Source organism: Dicentrarchus labrax, unplaced genomic scaffold (assembly GCF_905237075.1).
Source record: "Dicentrarchus labrax unplaced genomic scaffold, dlabrax2021, whole genome shotgun sequence".
In the NCBI taxonomy this organism is placed as follows: Eukaryota; Metazoa; Chordata; class Actinopteri; family Moronidae; genus Dicentrarchus; species Dicentrarchus labrax.
The window spans coordinates 19,976,867-19,993,993 of NW_026136701.1; the positions used below are offsets into that span (position 1 = coordinate 19,976,867).

Genomic DNA, 17,127 nt, shown 5'->3' on the forward strand with positions numbered 1-17,127 from the left:
TTTGATTGAGTTAGTGTGTGTTAGTCCATAGATGCCTGTATGTCCTTTTGCAGTACCTATTTTAGTGTGTATGTGTGTGTAAATGTATTTTCACACCGGCTTCTTCAAGATGTGTGCATATATTGATGTGTGTCTGCATCCATTTGTGTGTGTGTACCTAGTGAGTGTGTTGCTGGATGTTAGCACTTGTATCCTAATGCACACCAGGTCTGTATGTACATCAATCTTTGGTGCAGTGACAGCACGTTGCCTTGTATGCACTGCTCTCTATCCCTGACCCAGTATGCTGTGTGATCCTGCCTACAGCCTCATTTGTCTCCATCAGGGGACAGGCGAGGTTACGACTCACCAAAGCGCAGTACGTTTCTGGCGGATCTCCGCACGTGATGTTTGGGGGGTCGAGGGCCACTCGCAGGTACTGCGTCATGTCGGTGGCTTCTGGCTGACAGGCCATGTAGTCCCATGCCAGACCCTCCTCCGTATAGATCTGGGACTTGCACACGTCATAGTGTCCCCAGGCCGCCGGGTAATGTTGCATGGCATGAGCCACGCTTGAGCACAAGGCTTGCAGAGTGAACAATACGAGCCAAAGCATCACTGATCTTGTTCTGTATGGCTGCTGCGGAACTTCTTTTTCTGTCTTTACAGCTGCTGCTTCATCACAAAAAGGACTATATCACTGAGATTTTTCTAAATGAACTGCAGCTTTGAGCGGTGCAGTGGAGCAGTTGGGAACTGTGGCAGCATGTTGCTACTTTTGTGTGAACAGCTTCAGGCAGCGATTAGCCCCCATTCAGTTATTTTGTCTTCGATTGCTGCCACTTCTGCCTGGCTGATGAGGTGTGTCAACAAGTGTGCTTCTTCACAAGTGTTGAGCGTTGATGAAAGGGTCAACTAACGGTCAGATGTGATGTGCAGAGAGGAGTGACACTCTTCATAAGTCAGCGGCTGTCAGATGTCTTAGCTTGATCTTCTGTCTGTTGTGGGTTTTGCCACGGGCAGCATCCTAGAGGACAGAAGAAAAAACTGTTTAGTGAATTAAACAGATCGCATAAACACACAAAAACATTTGAAGCACTATATGAAAATATTAACAGAGGTTCAACATGGTTTATAGGAACTAAGGTGGATAAGTAGTGCACCTCACTACCTACTAGCACACACAATGCACACACAAACACAATTCAAGGTTCCACTGTTTAAATATATCCCTCAGTAATAACCTTGCCAAAATCACTGTATACAATTCAAATTGAGCTTGTTCTGAAAAGCCTAATCTCCCTTTGGTTTTTATACAAAAAGGCTCATTTCCATGTGTCAAGTCACTGCATTTAAGATATTGCTTTTTTCGACTCTTGCTCCTTAATAGTCGAATGTGGAGTTGCATTTGTCCCAGTGCCTTCAGAGGCATTTGGGAAATATTAAAGCAAAATTGGGAGACAGAAATGGTCTATTTGAGGGATTGTGCGTATCTCAGAGCTATCACAACCCATCAGTCAGATGGCCTAACTCGTCAGGTAATGGTGCCTGGCAGCAGTCAATGGAGACCCACACGATCTCAATGTCTCAGGTAAAAAGCGGGAGCGGGGAAAATAAAATGGAGGAGCTATATACAGCTGCCTCCAACAGTAATCACACTGTAAATAGGAGTTAAATCACTGTTGACTGTCTATGTGCTCACATGGCCCGAGGTTTTGCCTTAGTGAAAAGAAGTCTTTGTTCCCGGGAGTGGCTGTTCAGAAAAATGTACTTACATTTCAATTTAACCTTTGCCTGCTTTGGGCACAATTTAAACAACCATGTACAGTTATTCCTTTTGATAGCCTCTTACTTGTTTGCAATGTGACATCATATCATTTAATTCTGACTTAAAGAATGCTTGGCACAACCAGCTGGTACATGCAGTTGAACCAGTAACTTTCCGGTCAGCAGCTTTATTCTCTACCCCTCAGGCTATAGCCGTCCTCCTGTGACTGACAGTCACTGCTGAAATATATATATATTTTTAAGTAAGCTGCAGTTTGAAGCATGTGGAGAGTCTTTTATGTTCAGAGGAAACAGCTACTTTTCAATTTTTGTCAAACGATTACAGTTATTATCAGGAGATTATCAAGTCATATCAAATTAATTAAGGAGAGTATTTTGATATAAAAGCTTTATCATATGAACGGACAAAGATTCAAATCAGATTTGGGAAACAGAATCTCATCTTAATGAGTTGCTGTGGCTCACACACGCAGGCTGGTGCCTGTGCTCCCCGCTGACATATGGAGGCATTAGAATTCAGTATTTTAACTTGGCCATCTTGCCTTGGACTGAAAATTGTGCCAATTTGAATGGGTTTTGACCACATCTAAAGCAATTACTGCTTCCCTTCTCCCAACCTAATGCCCCTTTTACAAAATGACTACAGGCTTGAATACATTCCAACTGTAGTGAGAGATGTTCATCTGAGCCAAATAAATTATCTGCACTGCTATTCAGACCCTTTAAAGTGAGCAATGTCAGGAGGTATGGATGGCCAGCTTGTTTGACAAACCTCTGGTGGGAGAAGGAAAGAAACTAGTGGGAAAAAACACACAAGGGAAAGAATTTTGAGTTTTTAAATGCGCTCTTGTCAATCAGCGAGACTCCCTAAGAAGAGGCCAATTACAAATTTGATAACACGGCTGGAGCTCTGAGTGATGAATAAGCCATTTCTTTCATGGGGATGCAAATATCAAATTTCATAAATATAAATGTCAGTCCCTGATCAGAGATGCGTCATGAGATGGACCACTCTCATCTCACATGCCCACACACACACACACACACACACACACACACACACACACACACACACATAGACACACTAGATAAACCCCCTTTTCATCACTGAGGTTGACTTTCATTATAAATACAGTCAAATTAGGTACCAGCGGCAGGGTGGTGGAGGTCGCTTATCTTATTTTTATTTAATAGGGAACATTCAAAGCTAATAAGCTACAGCAAATGGAGCTAACCGTAGGAATATTGGATTTAATTCATAGACACCTGGAGTAATGAAATCTATACAGATGAGAGGAAGGTGTCAGGATGTTCAGTGAACCTCTATGGCCAGATACCATTCAACATCAGAGCACTGCTAAGGTGACAGTAAAGGGGAAAAAGTGTCCAATATAAAACATTTCAAGCCTGTATTCTGCTCATAAGGTAATTTCTGCATACAATAAGTGTTCTGACACCATTTAGAAAGCCCATTCATCTCCTATGGAGACTATAGCGGTCTATAGCAGATGAATTAGTGTATGGAAATAATTGCAATTCATAATATTTTTTTTTATTTTTTTCACATACAGCCCTTATTATTAAAGTTTTATGTTAAATTCACACAGCAAAAACTACAAATGAAACAAACAGCAATATTATAATCTTCCCCGCTGTCCCTGCCTCTATACCTCACAGTCCGAATGCAAGGAGAAACTCAGGAATGTCATAATTTTACTGAGGAAAATACGAGGTCAGATTCTATATTAAAAGTCATCAATATTTGAGCAGTTCTCCTTACGTGGGGGGAGAGAGAGAGAGAGAGAGAGAGAGCTTAGGTTGACCACATCACCTCTCTCTCTCGCTCTCTCTCTCTCTTGCTCTCTCTATGTCTCTTTTCCCTCACTTGTTTTTGAAGCCTCTGAAACACCCCCTTGTGTCCGCTTGCATTCCATCCCCTGGGCAGCTCAAGCATGGCAGAGTGTTTTAAAAGTCAGCAGGCAGCCGTGCCCCGTGGCTTATATTGGTTACAAACTCCCAGCCAGACTCTTAAAAACCTTGGCGGATGTATTCCATTCATTTTATAGTAATCCTGCTAAAGTGTGGCTTTGCTCTCAGTCTCCGAGTGTGGTTTTCCTGAGCCACTCTTGGCTCCCATATAGGGCAATGTGGAGGGGGGGCTGTCCATGGTGCTGAAACACAGGACACCATATCTGCTCCTATGCTCTACACAGAAAGGCCAGTACCTTAAACTCTGACACCACTGATTGCGGGATGACACTTCTATTGATGTTAAAATAAAAAATAAAAACTAAGCCTAGACAGATGCTCCCTCTGTGACTTATCCTGCAACAATTGCGATTTTGTTGTCTTGTCTTTCTGTATCGAGCACCTGGTCCGGATTTTGGATGCGCGCATACACAATACTGCCTCGTTGTGTTTATTGATTTTGCTGACTTCCAACCAATAACTTCTGATCCATAGCCAGTTTGAGCAGACTGATGCTTTGTGGCTGGCTGATGAGTGCAACAATAAACGGGTTAATGCTTCCAATGTTCTCGGAGCCAAGAACCAACCCTTCCATATGAGTCACAGTGGGTTCGACTGGCAAGCAGAAGCATGTCTGTTCTGGCACACACTTGTCTTCTTATTGTTTTTCTCTCCTTCATTCCCTCTCCCTGGGTCCCTCATTCAACCGCTCAGTCCCGCTCTTTCTTTCTTTGTCTCTCACTGTCTCTTAATAGCATCCTTGCTGCACTAGATCCGTAAGCACATAAAACAAACAATTAATGTCTGAGGGCTGCACTTTTAACCTCTGCGATTGGAGTCACTTTTTTTTATTTACAACAAGGACTGGCTGCTTTCCTGCAAAGAGCTTTTTCCCTGACAGGATGCGGTTGAAGTGGTGACAATGTGAGGGTCCCTCAGTGTGGAGCCCAGTCAGAGAGCCAGCCAGCCTGCACCACTGCCACACATGAAATCTGCTGCCATACATTATTCAGAGTTCTTGTCCTGAACCACTAACATGCAAAAATGCAGAGCATGTTGCAAAAATTTTTTAAATCTAGAACATGTAAGATTCATGCAATTAGAAACACAGTACAGAGACCAAACCAAAAATCCAATAATGTTACATTTTGTCTATTCCTATACCCAATGTAAATTAAGATGCAAAGAAAGCAACAATTTCTCAGAAAGTGTATTAATATGGATATTTGCAGTAACAGAAGCCGTGTTCATTATGTTCTGGGTCAGATTTTGCGCAGAGGCGAGGCACACCTAGATCTGACTTTACTGACCTGCTGCGCAACAGGTTAAAGTCACACTATTTAGCTCATTAAAAGGCTGAGGATAGCGGGGATACATTTAAAATACCAGCTTTAGATAAAGTGTATACGATGCAAATTCAGATTCATAAGCTCCCACATCTTCTAAAACAACGTAAACCTCCTCAATATAGTAAAACTTCTCAAAGAGAAAAACGGTAAGACGCTGTGAATGTAATTTGCGATCTTTTTATTCAATTTCATACGAGCCGCTCATTCCTTATTCATTTAGCCCACTTCAAACCTGATCACTGTTAACGTTCCGCCCATGAAACAGCCCACTGTAATTACCCTATTATTGCCCATTTAGTCACGATTGTCATCATCGTACAATTGACGGTATGCAAAAAGGAAAATGCACAATGTGAATGCTCAAAACACAACAATACTCACATTTAGATGCGCTCCTGGGACGTGCTGCTCATTCAACAAGTTATTTACAGCCAAGGGTAGTTGCAGAAAGATTTTCATACGCCTTTGACTGATTCTTCTTTCTCTAATTTATTCTAATTTCGCACCAAATGGATCAATAAAAGCGATGTGTGCGCAGAAAGCGCACATTCATATGGAGAGCACAACGTTTTTTCTTTCTCTCAACTTTTCTTTAAACTTTCGCGTCTCAATAAAGCAGCCTTTCCTTCCAAATAACGTTCCGGGACTCGCTCACATTCAAAGCGTTTCTTTCGCGCTTACAATCGCCGCCGAGTACCGACTGGTGTCCACACAGGCTGTTTGGCTTTACGCAGCGCTGCTCTTGGCGCAGCATTCATTGGAATGGCGCACGACAAATACTTCAAGTAGCCGTTAAGGGGATTCACAGTGGTCGCAAATTCATTAAAGTCCATCAACGCGTAATAAAACACATCCCGGTGGAGATCAACTCTTGGGGTCGTTTGGATTGGACAGATAGATTTCTCAGCCCAGCCGAGTTGTGGACGGGAGAGGAGGAGAGATAAGCAATCTTCCTCAAATGGAGCCACTATGTCCAGTTACATAGAAGCGCTCCGCCGGGTCCTAAAGATAATTCTGACTGGCTGGTAAATCTAAACTTCAGCCGGTGTTTTTACGCGGTTGTTAAATTCAAGCAACTGCGCAAAATATTCAGCTCTCCTAAAATAATTTCTTCTAATAAGCGGTTAAACCTTCGGATCTTAGTTTTTTCCTCCAACTGGTGCTAATATTGTGTTTAAAATGCAACTCATCACTAGAAATTAACAAAGCAAGTGACTTTATCTTGCCATGTTGCTTTTCTCTAAATACACGTTCTCCCATTCATTTTATACAAAGACAATACTCTTAGCTTGAATTGATTGGTAAACGGAGACATATTTGCAGTGGCACTAAAGTGCACTATTCTATTTAAAGTTGCTTGATAATTGCTCAGCAATGGGCTACATCTCTTTCTACAGCAGCATCCAACTCTCTTACAGCCCAAACAGCTGCAAGCCTATTGCGCACTGATGTCATTTAGAAAACACAACAGTTAAAACATTGTCGACTACAGCGTACAGTAATTACAATGTTCACCTGTAATAAGACATATTACATTTATTAAGTGTTACCTGAAGCCGTGCTGTAAAGTCATTGAGTTTTTATTATGCATGTGGGGAGTAAATCCACGGAAACTTAACCAAGGCGAGACCTCAGGGCAGAAATTCACAGCGCAGCGCAATAAAGATGTAACCTAAGTTGCAGGAATATGATCGCTTAAGAGGAAAAAAAAAACTCACTCTGAAAATACAGTCAGAATATTTTTGCTTATTTGCCTATACGCTGATAATCGCCCGGAGGTCGTACACAGATTATTACCTCTACAACACCGCTTCAGGACTCGATGCTTTCGGAAAACAAAACAAAAAGATCTTACCTTCCATCTAAGAATGTGGGGAATTGGTAATGCGCTTGCAAAAAAAGGAAAAGGAAAAAAAACTCCCCTGGCCGGAGTTGTTGGTGTAATTATTCGGTGAATTTTGAAGGCAGAGCTGAGAGAATAACTACAGTTAGGTGCGTCTACCGGGCTCCCTTGGCGAGGAGTCATAGATGTCACCCTCTCCACTACAGGGTGCCAAGCAGCACGGCAAACAACCACGGTGACAGGTCGCTTTGAACACGCATTTTAATTGTGGTGTAATGCCAACTGGTGGAGATTGCACGATAAGGACAACCGCGCCCATCTGAAGGTCACCACAGTAATTGAGTAGACCGCATCCAATGTCGGTGCAATACAGGTTCAAAACTACTACTGAGTTGTAGAATCAGTAACTGTAGCACTTATATTCATTCATATTTTTAGGGGTGCGCAACATGATTGTGTTCCTGCAAAGATACAGAGCATACTGGGGCTGTATTTTTTTCTCTGTTGTTGTTTGTAAACCGTATCGAAAAACGAAGGCAAAAACCGCTCTGGAGTCAGTTTTCTTACATTATGCTGTTTTTACTGTCTGGTGTAATATGAATTGCATGCATGTTCAGCACCCTGGAGAGCTCTTGCGCTCTGCAGGCAACTTCCCCACATGCTTGAGTAGTTTTTAAATGAGGAAAGTAAAAAAGAATTCATTAAAATGATGCTTTAAAGCACTTTGCAACAGTTGTGTATGAAAGTAGTTTGTGATCAACACAGTTTATTGAAGTAGAAACTAATTCCAGGGCTTCCAGTAGATTCTTCTCCTTCCTCCCTTTTTTCCTACATTTAGTTATTCACATGTCCTTCTTTCCTCCCCTCCTTACATCCATCATCCATGTTGATTCCAAATTTAAGAATAAACCCATTGGAATGCTCCATCTCGTTTTCAAGGGGTCTATTCAACCATCATTTCTTTCATTCCACCTTTTCCTTTTAGAAATCAGAATATACTAGTCTAATTTCCACACCTATTTCGTTGCTCTTCATCACTCTTTTTGGAGAATATAAGCTAAGCTGCTAAGTGTTTTAAATTCCCCCAAATAGATCCTCAGCCTGTATTGATTTCTTGCAAATTAATATGCACTGAAAGACCCGTAATCCCATTAAAAAGTGACAATGCCATTTCTGTTCTGATAAAGGCAGATTTTGGTTGGGACCGGAGCTGAATGACAACAAGTCTCTCATCCCCACAGAGGTAAAGTGGCTCACATTGTATCAGAGGGTTCAGCCTTTGCTTGGAGCGACTGCTGCTCTTGACATTTCCATTAAATCATCCCTCCTGGAAATACTACCACACCACCCTTACAGACACATACATGACTGTGCTCCCTCAGTTTGATTCTTAGTAGTGTGGATAGATAGATAGATAGATAGATAGATAGATAGATAGATAGATAGATAGATAGATAGATAGATAGACAGATAGATAGATAGAATATTAATCTATGGCAATATAATAACAGTGGACTAGTACTATAAGACAAATAATCTACAGCAATAGTGGCTTTGTGATACTGTATTTAGGCACAGTGTGGCTTTGAATGCTAATGTCAGCATGCTAACATGCTTACGATGACAACATGTTGATGTTAAGTAGGAATAATGTCATTAGTTTAGCAGTTAACTTATAGACAGTAGAAGTATTTTGGACAAATTAAAACTTTGACCTGATGATGGCGCTGGAGGCAAAAGTCAGATTAATTTATACTACATTTATAGGAAAGGCAAAAAATGGTTGCCTGGTCAGAAACGTATTACAGATAAACAGTACACTAAAATATGTTTCTGGAAGCATTTTAAGGTGAGAAACTGGCAACGCAGTAACCTGGTGCGTTGCACTGGATGGACTCACTGAGAACTCTAAGAGATGCAGTGGTAGCGACTTGTCAATCAAAAGGTAGCGATGCCCTAAAAGCATACCTAAGCATACCTACCTAATAAAGCAGGGGATAAAGCATTATCACCTTCTTTACTCTAAATGGGACCTTAATGATCACAAAATGCACATCATACTGTATCAGAAAAGATTTCAAACTAGTGATTGAGACCATAAACCCATTAAGAAACAATTTACTGATAAGATTAAATACAATTGGACTTCTTCTTCAACCAATGGAGTTGCCCCCTGCTTCACGTTTCACACCCTGAAGCTCCTTCCACTATACAGTCAGGACCAAAGTGGTGGACCGACTGACTGACTGACTGCTGCTAGCTTGGCTAAAACCCCCAAAGTTAAAAACAATCCAAAAGAGAAATTCAAACAATCACAAAGTCACAGTGTCCATTTTGGCTTTTTTCTAATCTGATTCTATAAACAATAGTACAGCAGCAACCACAGTTCATTGAATATCAATGTTTGTAAACTACAGTAGTTCAGGGTGGTAAGAATAAAAAATTCTGCAGAAGACAGCTCTCCCCACTCCCCCACCAGCACCCTCTGGTCAAAGGCTGCAGGGTCAGCTGAATGAATCCACAAAGCCTGCTTGAAATCACATCAGAGAGTCCGGAATTCCTCCATAGCTGCTCCACTTTTTTTTTTAGCAGTGTGCTACGGTGCACGGTGAGGATACAGAGGTGGAGTCTGCCCTCTCACCCTCCGTGTGTCCTCTCCCTCGGTGCCACCGAGAGCTCGGGCTGACAGAGATGGAGGGTTTGCTGTTTGATTCAGCTCCCGGGGGTCTATTGATAGTTTCAAAGTGGAGTCCACCTGCCACTGCTTTAATCATCCGTGACCCCGGCTGCATGTTGGAAGACCGCAGAGGGGGACGGGGATCAGCAGCCCTGTTCGTGTGTGTGTTTGTGTGTGAGTAGTCAAGAGAAAGAGAAAAAGAAGAAGGAGAGGCAGGTATAGAGAGAGGAAAAAGAAGCACTCAGACCTAAAGAGAGATGGGGAGAAAGAACGAGTCTGCCAAACCACTTTCCATCCCCGTTGTCATCGATACATATGTGGGTTAAGATTCATTCCAAACTTGCGTTGAGATTTGGAATAAAACAGTTTTTGTTCCATTCAGCTTCAGGCTTTTGTCCCATGAAGCATTTCTATCTGGTTTAAATGTATTATTAGTGTATTTAATCAGATTTTTCTCCAGAGGTGGAGTAGAGTAAATCAGCATGCAGGCACAACTTATGGCTGCCAAATTAATTCAATTTATTCCAAAGCCTTTCTTAAGGCCAAGGTTGTAATTATGGCATGCAATTAGAGGGGCTATAAATATTAGATAACTTCCCAATTCCCTGTGAAAGTTAACCCAAAAGAAAAGTTGTTTTTTCAGGTATTGGTGATTTACATAAAGATCTCAGTGTGCTTCTGGCTATAATTAAAGCAAAATTCACATACTGCTGACAAACATCACTCATCTATGGTAGAGTTTGGTTGAGAAAGGTTGTTATAAGGGTTTACCTTTGCTGATTGCGTCATCAGAAACCCACTGATAATTGGAGTGAAACTTCATCTTTAAAGTGACAACTTGAGCAACCAGTGTGGTGGCATATGACAGTGTAGCTTTTCACCAAGTAAGACATAGTTGTGAATTTGAGTGGGTTGTTACCACACATAAAAGTCTCTGTGTACAAGGAATATGTGACACTTTTCTGGAGAGTATGCCAAAGCCACTGCAGTGCAGCTTAGAACAGGAAGTGATCAGGGTAAGGAAGGAGATGGGAGAGTCAGGAAACACTCTTTGGAATTAGTTCAAGCACTGCAGTGTGTCCGTATGTGCGTGTGTGTGCGTGCTGGGAAAAGTAATGCTCATTTGAGACACTAAGCATTAGATTTATCCATTAAGTTTGTAAACATCCTTATTTACTTCCATTGCAAAATGTAAAAGATAAAACTTTTCTGTCTTAAAATCCTTAAAATTCAGCTACCAATTATACAATAAGTTAACTTTGTTACCACAACATAATTATCATAAACAAATCAAACCATGGTGATGGTGACTGATAGTCTAGCCAACATTACCTATATTTCTGATTTGTTCAGCAATCCATATAGGTCTGACCAATGAAAGCTTTGTACGAAGCATTAACAAAAGGTGATGTCATATTCCTATAGACAGTCTGCTGACTAGCTAGATCTGTGAAAAATGGCAACAGAAATATGGCCACAAACATTGGGTGGATGGGATTTACACAACATTTAAACTGCCATATGTCTTTCTTGACAACCTTAAATCACCTTCTCTCTGCAACTTTCTTAAAGTAACGTCTACATATACGTTACTTACTACCGGTCATTAGGGCATGTAACACGTTTTTTCTCAACTGCTCTGTACAGTGAGTCTTCTGCCATCATAACTTCTGTGTCCAATGTTAAATTTATTTCATTTGGTTGCATTTGTAGCGGGAACTCAGGGTAGTGCTTGCTACTATAACTGGGCAAGAGAGTGCAAAGACACCCTCTACCTTCCTTTGTACAATGTCGCACTTACGCTGTTGCTGCAAAAGCCCATAAACATGAAAATGCAATTCAGGTTCATTATAGGGCTAACAGGTGTTGCTGGAGCAACTGTTTCTCAAAACGTAGATCAAATTACTGATGAACCCTGCTGTTTCCTGCTGCAAAGAACACTTCAATGGTTTTTATTCCCCTGCCATTTCTGGCATCTCTCTGGATCTTTTTATAGGTAAATTAAATATTCAGAATTAAAATAATTTGCACCGGACATGTTCTCAGTTTGTCGCTGTCCTTTTTTGGGCTGTAAAGCAATCTGATCTTACCTGTGACACACAGTGTAATAGTAAGTGCTGGAAAAGACTGGGGATCTCAGTAAATCTCAGTTTTGTTTTACTTGGTTTAGTATAATTACACTAACATACAATTTATGTAATAACAATATAACAATTGTTACTGTACTGTAATTTACTTAAAAATGAATCATGCAACAGATTTACCAAACAGTAACAGGACAATGTCATGATATATCATGATATGCTTGTACTTTTAAGCCAAAGGAGCCACACGTGCATCATTCTACACTTGAATCACACTGACAGCATTTCCAGTCTATACACACCAACCCCCATTAAAATGCACTGACGGTACCTGGACTTGGCTTTGTTAGCAAGGATGGCAAATGAAAAACACTGATAGAGCCAAATCCAAAGGATCCTGAGCACAAAGTCTGAGTAAAATGGAATACTCATAAAAGGGTATTCATAACTGAAGCAATTTTAATGACACATAGGGATGAATTTTATTAATGGTATACAGCATCATCTTTTTCAATTTTCCATTACTTTCTAGACAGACAGACAGATAGATAGATAGGGTAACACTTTATAATGAGTACACACTATTAAGCATTAGTTAAGCATGAATAAATACTGAATTCATCATTTATAGCGCATGAATAAACATTAGTATGTAGTTTATAAACAGTTAAAAATGTTTTATTCATCATTGATAAGCACATTAGTTATGGATTAGTAAATACTGAATTCATCATTTATAAAGCATGATTCTGCTGTAAATAGTCATTACTATGTGGTTTATAATCACAGTTATAAATGTTTTACTCTTCATTGTACTGTACATTTCTGCATGCACTTGCACATCCACTATTCAGACATGTATTAATGATTAGTGACTGTGTTAGCAGATGTTCTATAAAACCCACAACAAATTCATTTTCTAATGATGGCCTATAAACAGTGATTAATGCAGGAATTCACAGTTACAAAGCACTTACTACTCATTAATTAAGTATTTTACGCGAGCTTATCTAAAGTGAGCACTATCTATGGTTTATTAAGGATTTACAAATGAGATATAAAGGCTGACAATGCCTCGAGACTCACAAAATGTTCAGTTATCTTAACAGACGAAGGAGAGACACAACACAAAGGGATATAGAACATATTGTATTGATATTTACTGCAACTTCCCAACATATTGTATGAAGACGAACAAGGGTGGTTTATGAAGACACGCTATTGTTGTGATCTTATCTGTTTGGGACGTGTACGTTGAGCTCCCACTCTCAGCACGTCATCAACGTGATGACGTGCTGAGAGCGGGATGTTTACGTCATATTTACGTTAACTCTCAGAAGTTTCTGACAGTGCAGCCAAGGGGAGCATGGGAGCCATTGGAGTCTGCGGCCGTCAGCGGCTCTAGAGGAGAGTATGTGTCTTTGTTTGGTAGCACACATTATGGTTGAAAGATAACGTTAGCTTGTCACTTGACACTAACGACTAACGTTACTAACGTTACCGACCCGCCCGCGGTGGCTAAGCCGACCCGCCGCTGCTAGGCACTCACCTCGCCCGGCTAGACGAGACTAGACTAGGTCGGCTTAGCCACCGCGGGCGGGTCGGTAACGTTAGTAACGTCAGTCGTTAGTGACGTTAGTCGGGGAGCGAGGGCAAACACCTGCAGCTGCTGACAAGCTAACGTTATCTTTCAACCATAATGTGTGCTACCAAACAAAGACACTACTCTCCTCTAGAGCCGCTGACGGCCGCAGACTCCAATGTGCTTCCCATGCCCCCTTGGCGCACTGTCGAAACTTCTGAGAGTTAACGTAAATATGACGTAACATCGCTCTCAGCACGTCATCACGTTGATGACGTGCTGAGAGCGGGCTCAACGTACACGTCCCAAACAGATAAGATCACACAATAGCATGTCTTCATAAACCACCCTTGTTCGTCTTTTACAATATGTTGGGAGTTGGTAAATATCAATACAATATGTTCTATATCCCTTTGTGTTGTGTTCTCCTTCGTCTGTTAAGATAACTGAACATTTTGTGGTCTCGAGGCATTGTCGCCTTTATATCTCATTTGTAAATCCTTAATAAGCCATAGATAGTGCTCACTTTAGATAAGCTCGTGCAAAATACTTAATTAACGAGTAGTAAGTGCTTTGTAACTGTGAATTCCTGCATTAATCACTGTTTATAGGCCATCATTAGAAAATGAATTTGTTGTGGGTTTTATAGAACATCTGCTAACACAGTCACTAATCATTAATACATGTCTGAATAGTGGATGTGCAAGTGCATGCAGAAATGTACAGTACAATGAAGAGTAAAACATTTATAACTGTGATTATAAACCACATAGTAATGACTATTTAAGCAGAATCATGCTTTATAAATGATGAATTCAGTATTTACTAATCCATAACTAATGTGCTTATCAATGATGAATAAAACATTTTTAACTGTGTTTATAAACTACATACTAATGTGTATTCATGCGTTATAAATGATGAATTCAGTATTTATTCATGCTTAACTAATGCTTAATAGTGTGTACTCATTATAAAGTGTTACCGATAGATAGATAGATAGATAGATAGATAGATAGATAGATAGATAGATAGATAGATAGATAGATAGATAGACAGATAGGAAAGGAATGTGGAATCAGAAGTCTTGTTGAGTGGGTGGCACACTTCCATTCTCTGCCAGGTATGTGAGGCAAGCGGGTGGCACCTCAGCTGCACCAAAACCAGGGCATATAAGCAGCTGGAGCCCGGCACCTCTTGCCTTGAGAGAAGTGGGCAACATGCCAACCTCTCTGGGAGCTGTGTGCTACATTTCAAAACATGATGGATGGCACGAGTCATTTTTAACCGTAACAACAAATCAGTTCATCAACAGCCCTCCTTAATATCTGAGAGGAGATAAAAGCGTTCTTTTAGGATCAAGGCTAAAATTTAAACTCTAACGAGGTGATAACTGTGCGCTATTCCCATCTGAGCAATAGGCCAATTGACACTTTCAGATTATTTCCTGCCCTCTTACTTCAATAGACAGATGAGATGATGCAATTGAGCGTTTAATTGTAGCTGTATGTACTGTAGATAGCTCATACTTGCCACAGGCTTATTGAAATATCTGTGATAAGATGACCTTGAATAAAAACGGTATTCATGACGATACAATCAAAGTGCTCGAGATGCCACAAAACAAGCTCAGAAGTAAAGGGATAAAATCACTGCTGATTTTGGAGGTGAAAAAGAACATCCCACTAGGTAATAGACTGGAGGAGCCTTTGCATGTTTTTTTTTTCTTTTGTGGTAAAGCAATGATTCTGATAGCTCTAAGTTTTGACGTCTACAAACCCATGTGAGCCTCTTGACATTTATTAGGTACGGCATGCCAAAAAAGTCCACATATTCCCTGAGGTTCTTTTGCTGTGTCTTGACAAGGTTTAGACTTTTTATGTGGTGGGGGAGAGCTGAGATTTCCTTGCAAGATTTCTGGTGGATTGACATGCTGATAAACACTGTGCAGTCTACAGTACTAACGGCAGGTTTATATTACAAATCTGTAATAGCTGACCATAACATGTTAATTGCTCTGTGGCTTGATCTTTGCCAGCATAACATTTGGCAAGGTTTGAAGCCTGATTCCTGGGGAGCTGTGGCATGCGTTGTTGGGTCATATTGTAAAGTTTATTAAATCACATCTCTTTGTCAGGGGGAATGAAAAAGAAAATCATTAGAATGAATCAGCCCAAGACAGTGTTTCTTGGCTCGACATTCATGTCTTGAAGCTTTTCAGTAGTTGTGTGACCATTAGCCTATTTCCCAGAAGGCAGACTTAGATGGAATATATCCCAGAATCAATTATCTATAAATTGGATTGTATTACATAGAACAGTAGTGCTGAATATGTCTAGTAGTGGCACTCAGGAGACAGTCAACAGAGTGTAACCAACCAACGCTGGGCGCATGTTAACACAGTTTAGCACACACAAACGTTGCCACTGTCATTAATTAAAATTCCAAGCAGCCATTCATTATTCTTTGTTCAAAACTACATGCATCTCTCTATTTTACAGGCAAAGCAGTGTGGTTGTTGTCCCACAAACATGAAACTATTAATTGATTGGTCTTTTCTTGTGTTCTGCCTTATTAATCACCTGACTATCAATTAAGCCCGCACAGACTGTGCTGAGCGTGTTAGTCTCATATATCATGCTATTTGTGACTGTCATGTTCTGAGCGGTTCATTATTTCCAACATGGACCATTGGCAGCCGACAAGGTTGTCATTGACCTCTACCTAATCTGCTTTTGATTGAGGATAACAAATTTTGATGTGGAGACTGCTTGCTAATATTTAGGTGCTCTTGGAGAATACAGTTTCAGTAGGTTAGCATGCACTGTAAAATAAAGTCCACTATCTTGATTTGTGTGTGTGTGAATGCTTGACTGAGCATTCACCCACCCATGTCTAATCTACTTTTCATTGAGGTTAACATATTGGGATGTTATAAACCACAGGGACCCGTGCTGCTCATAAACTGAACTCAATTGCTAAAGCTGCAGTAGTATCAGGAGGAAAGCGATCACATCTTCAAAAACTCTAGCCAGCTCAATGAATAACAAACCTCTTGCTCCCACTAACTCCCCTAAACTGCAGGGATTTCACTTTGAAATTAGAATAGTAATAGACTGCTGTTTCCGAAATTATTATCCTGCTTGTCTTAAGCCACCAAACATGGTAAGCTATTATTATTTCTAAATAAATTTGAACCAAGAAACTTTACCTACTGCATGTTATTTAATAGTCACAAATTACCCAGCATGGCTTCTGTAGCCTCAGGGATGGAGTCCAGACAACTTTAGATGTTGAGTCAGTTCTCAGAGCAAATCCAGTTGAGTAAGGAGAGACCAGGTCCAGAGACCACTACAATTTACCTGTGGAGGAATATGAGCATATTTATTCATGTACTGTTCAAAATTTAGTTACTTGTACTACTTCCAATTTATGCAACTGTATACTTCTACTCAACTACATTTGAACGGCAATATACTTTAATAATGCTTTTTACTCCACAACATTTGTCTGACAACTTCAGTCACTGGTTACTTTTCAAATTACATTTGTGGCATAACACTCCTTCCCATTGTATTTTGAAATTTGGTGAGGATTCTCCTACTTCTTAAGCTAAAATAAACTATTTAAAAACAATCTTGGACTAGCTAGAAAATGCAATGTCAAAAAACTGACAACAACTTTCTGGACCTGAATACCTCTTCCACTTCTGCAATTCATATGTCAAGATATATGATAAATATATTCTCCATAAAAATACATTCAAGTCTTTTCGAATATAAAGGATAGTTTCTAAGACATATCTTGATTTGTCAGGTATTTCATTTACTAGATTGGTCAAAACTAAGATATTTCTG

General features: G+C 40.3%; 1 protein-coding gene across 3 annotated transcripts in view; it reads right to left on the bottom strand.

Annotated features, from left to right (window-relative positions):
- The window catches only part of LOC127368213 (netrin-G1-like), a 57,098-nt gene extending 49,932 nt beyond the window's left edge, over positions 1-7,166 (bottom strand). For 2 of the 3 annotated variants that reach the window (XM_051408799.1, XM_051408781.1), the window contains exons 1-2: positions 5,466-6,028; positions 350-1,006 (exon numbers count right to left, since the gene is read on the bottom strand). In XM_051408799.1, the coding sequence (XP_051264759.1) occupies positions 350-595 (246 nt within the window). In that variant the 5' untranslated portion in view covers positions 596-1,006; positions 5,466-6,028. Of the gene's footprint in view, positions 1-349; positions 1,007-5,465; positions 6,029-6,939 lie in introns of those variants that run through there. The other variant, XM_051408788.1, reaches the window with a different exon arrangement.
- Between the last annotated feature and the right edge of the window lie 9,961 nt (positions 7,167-17,127).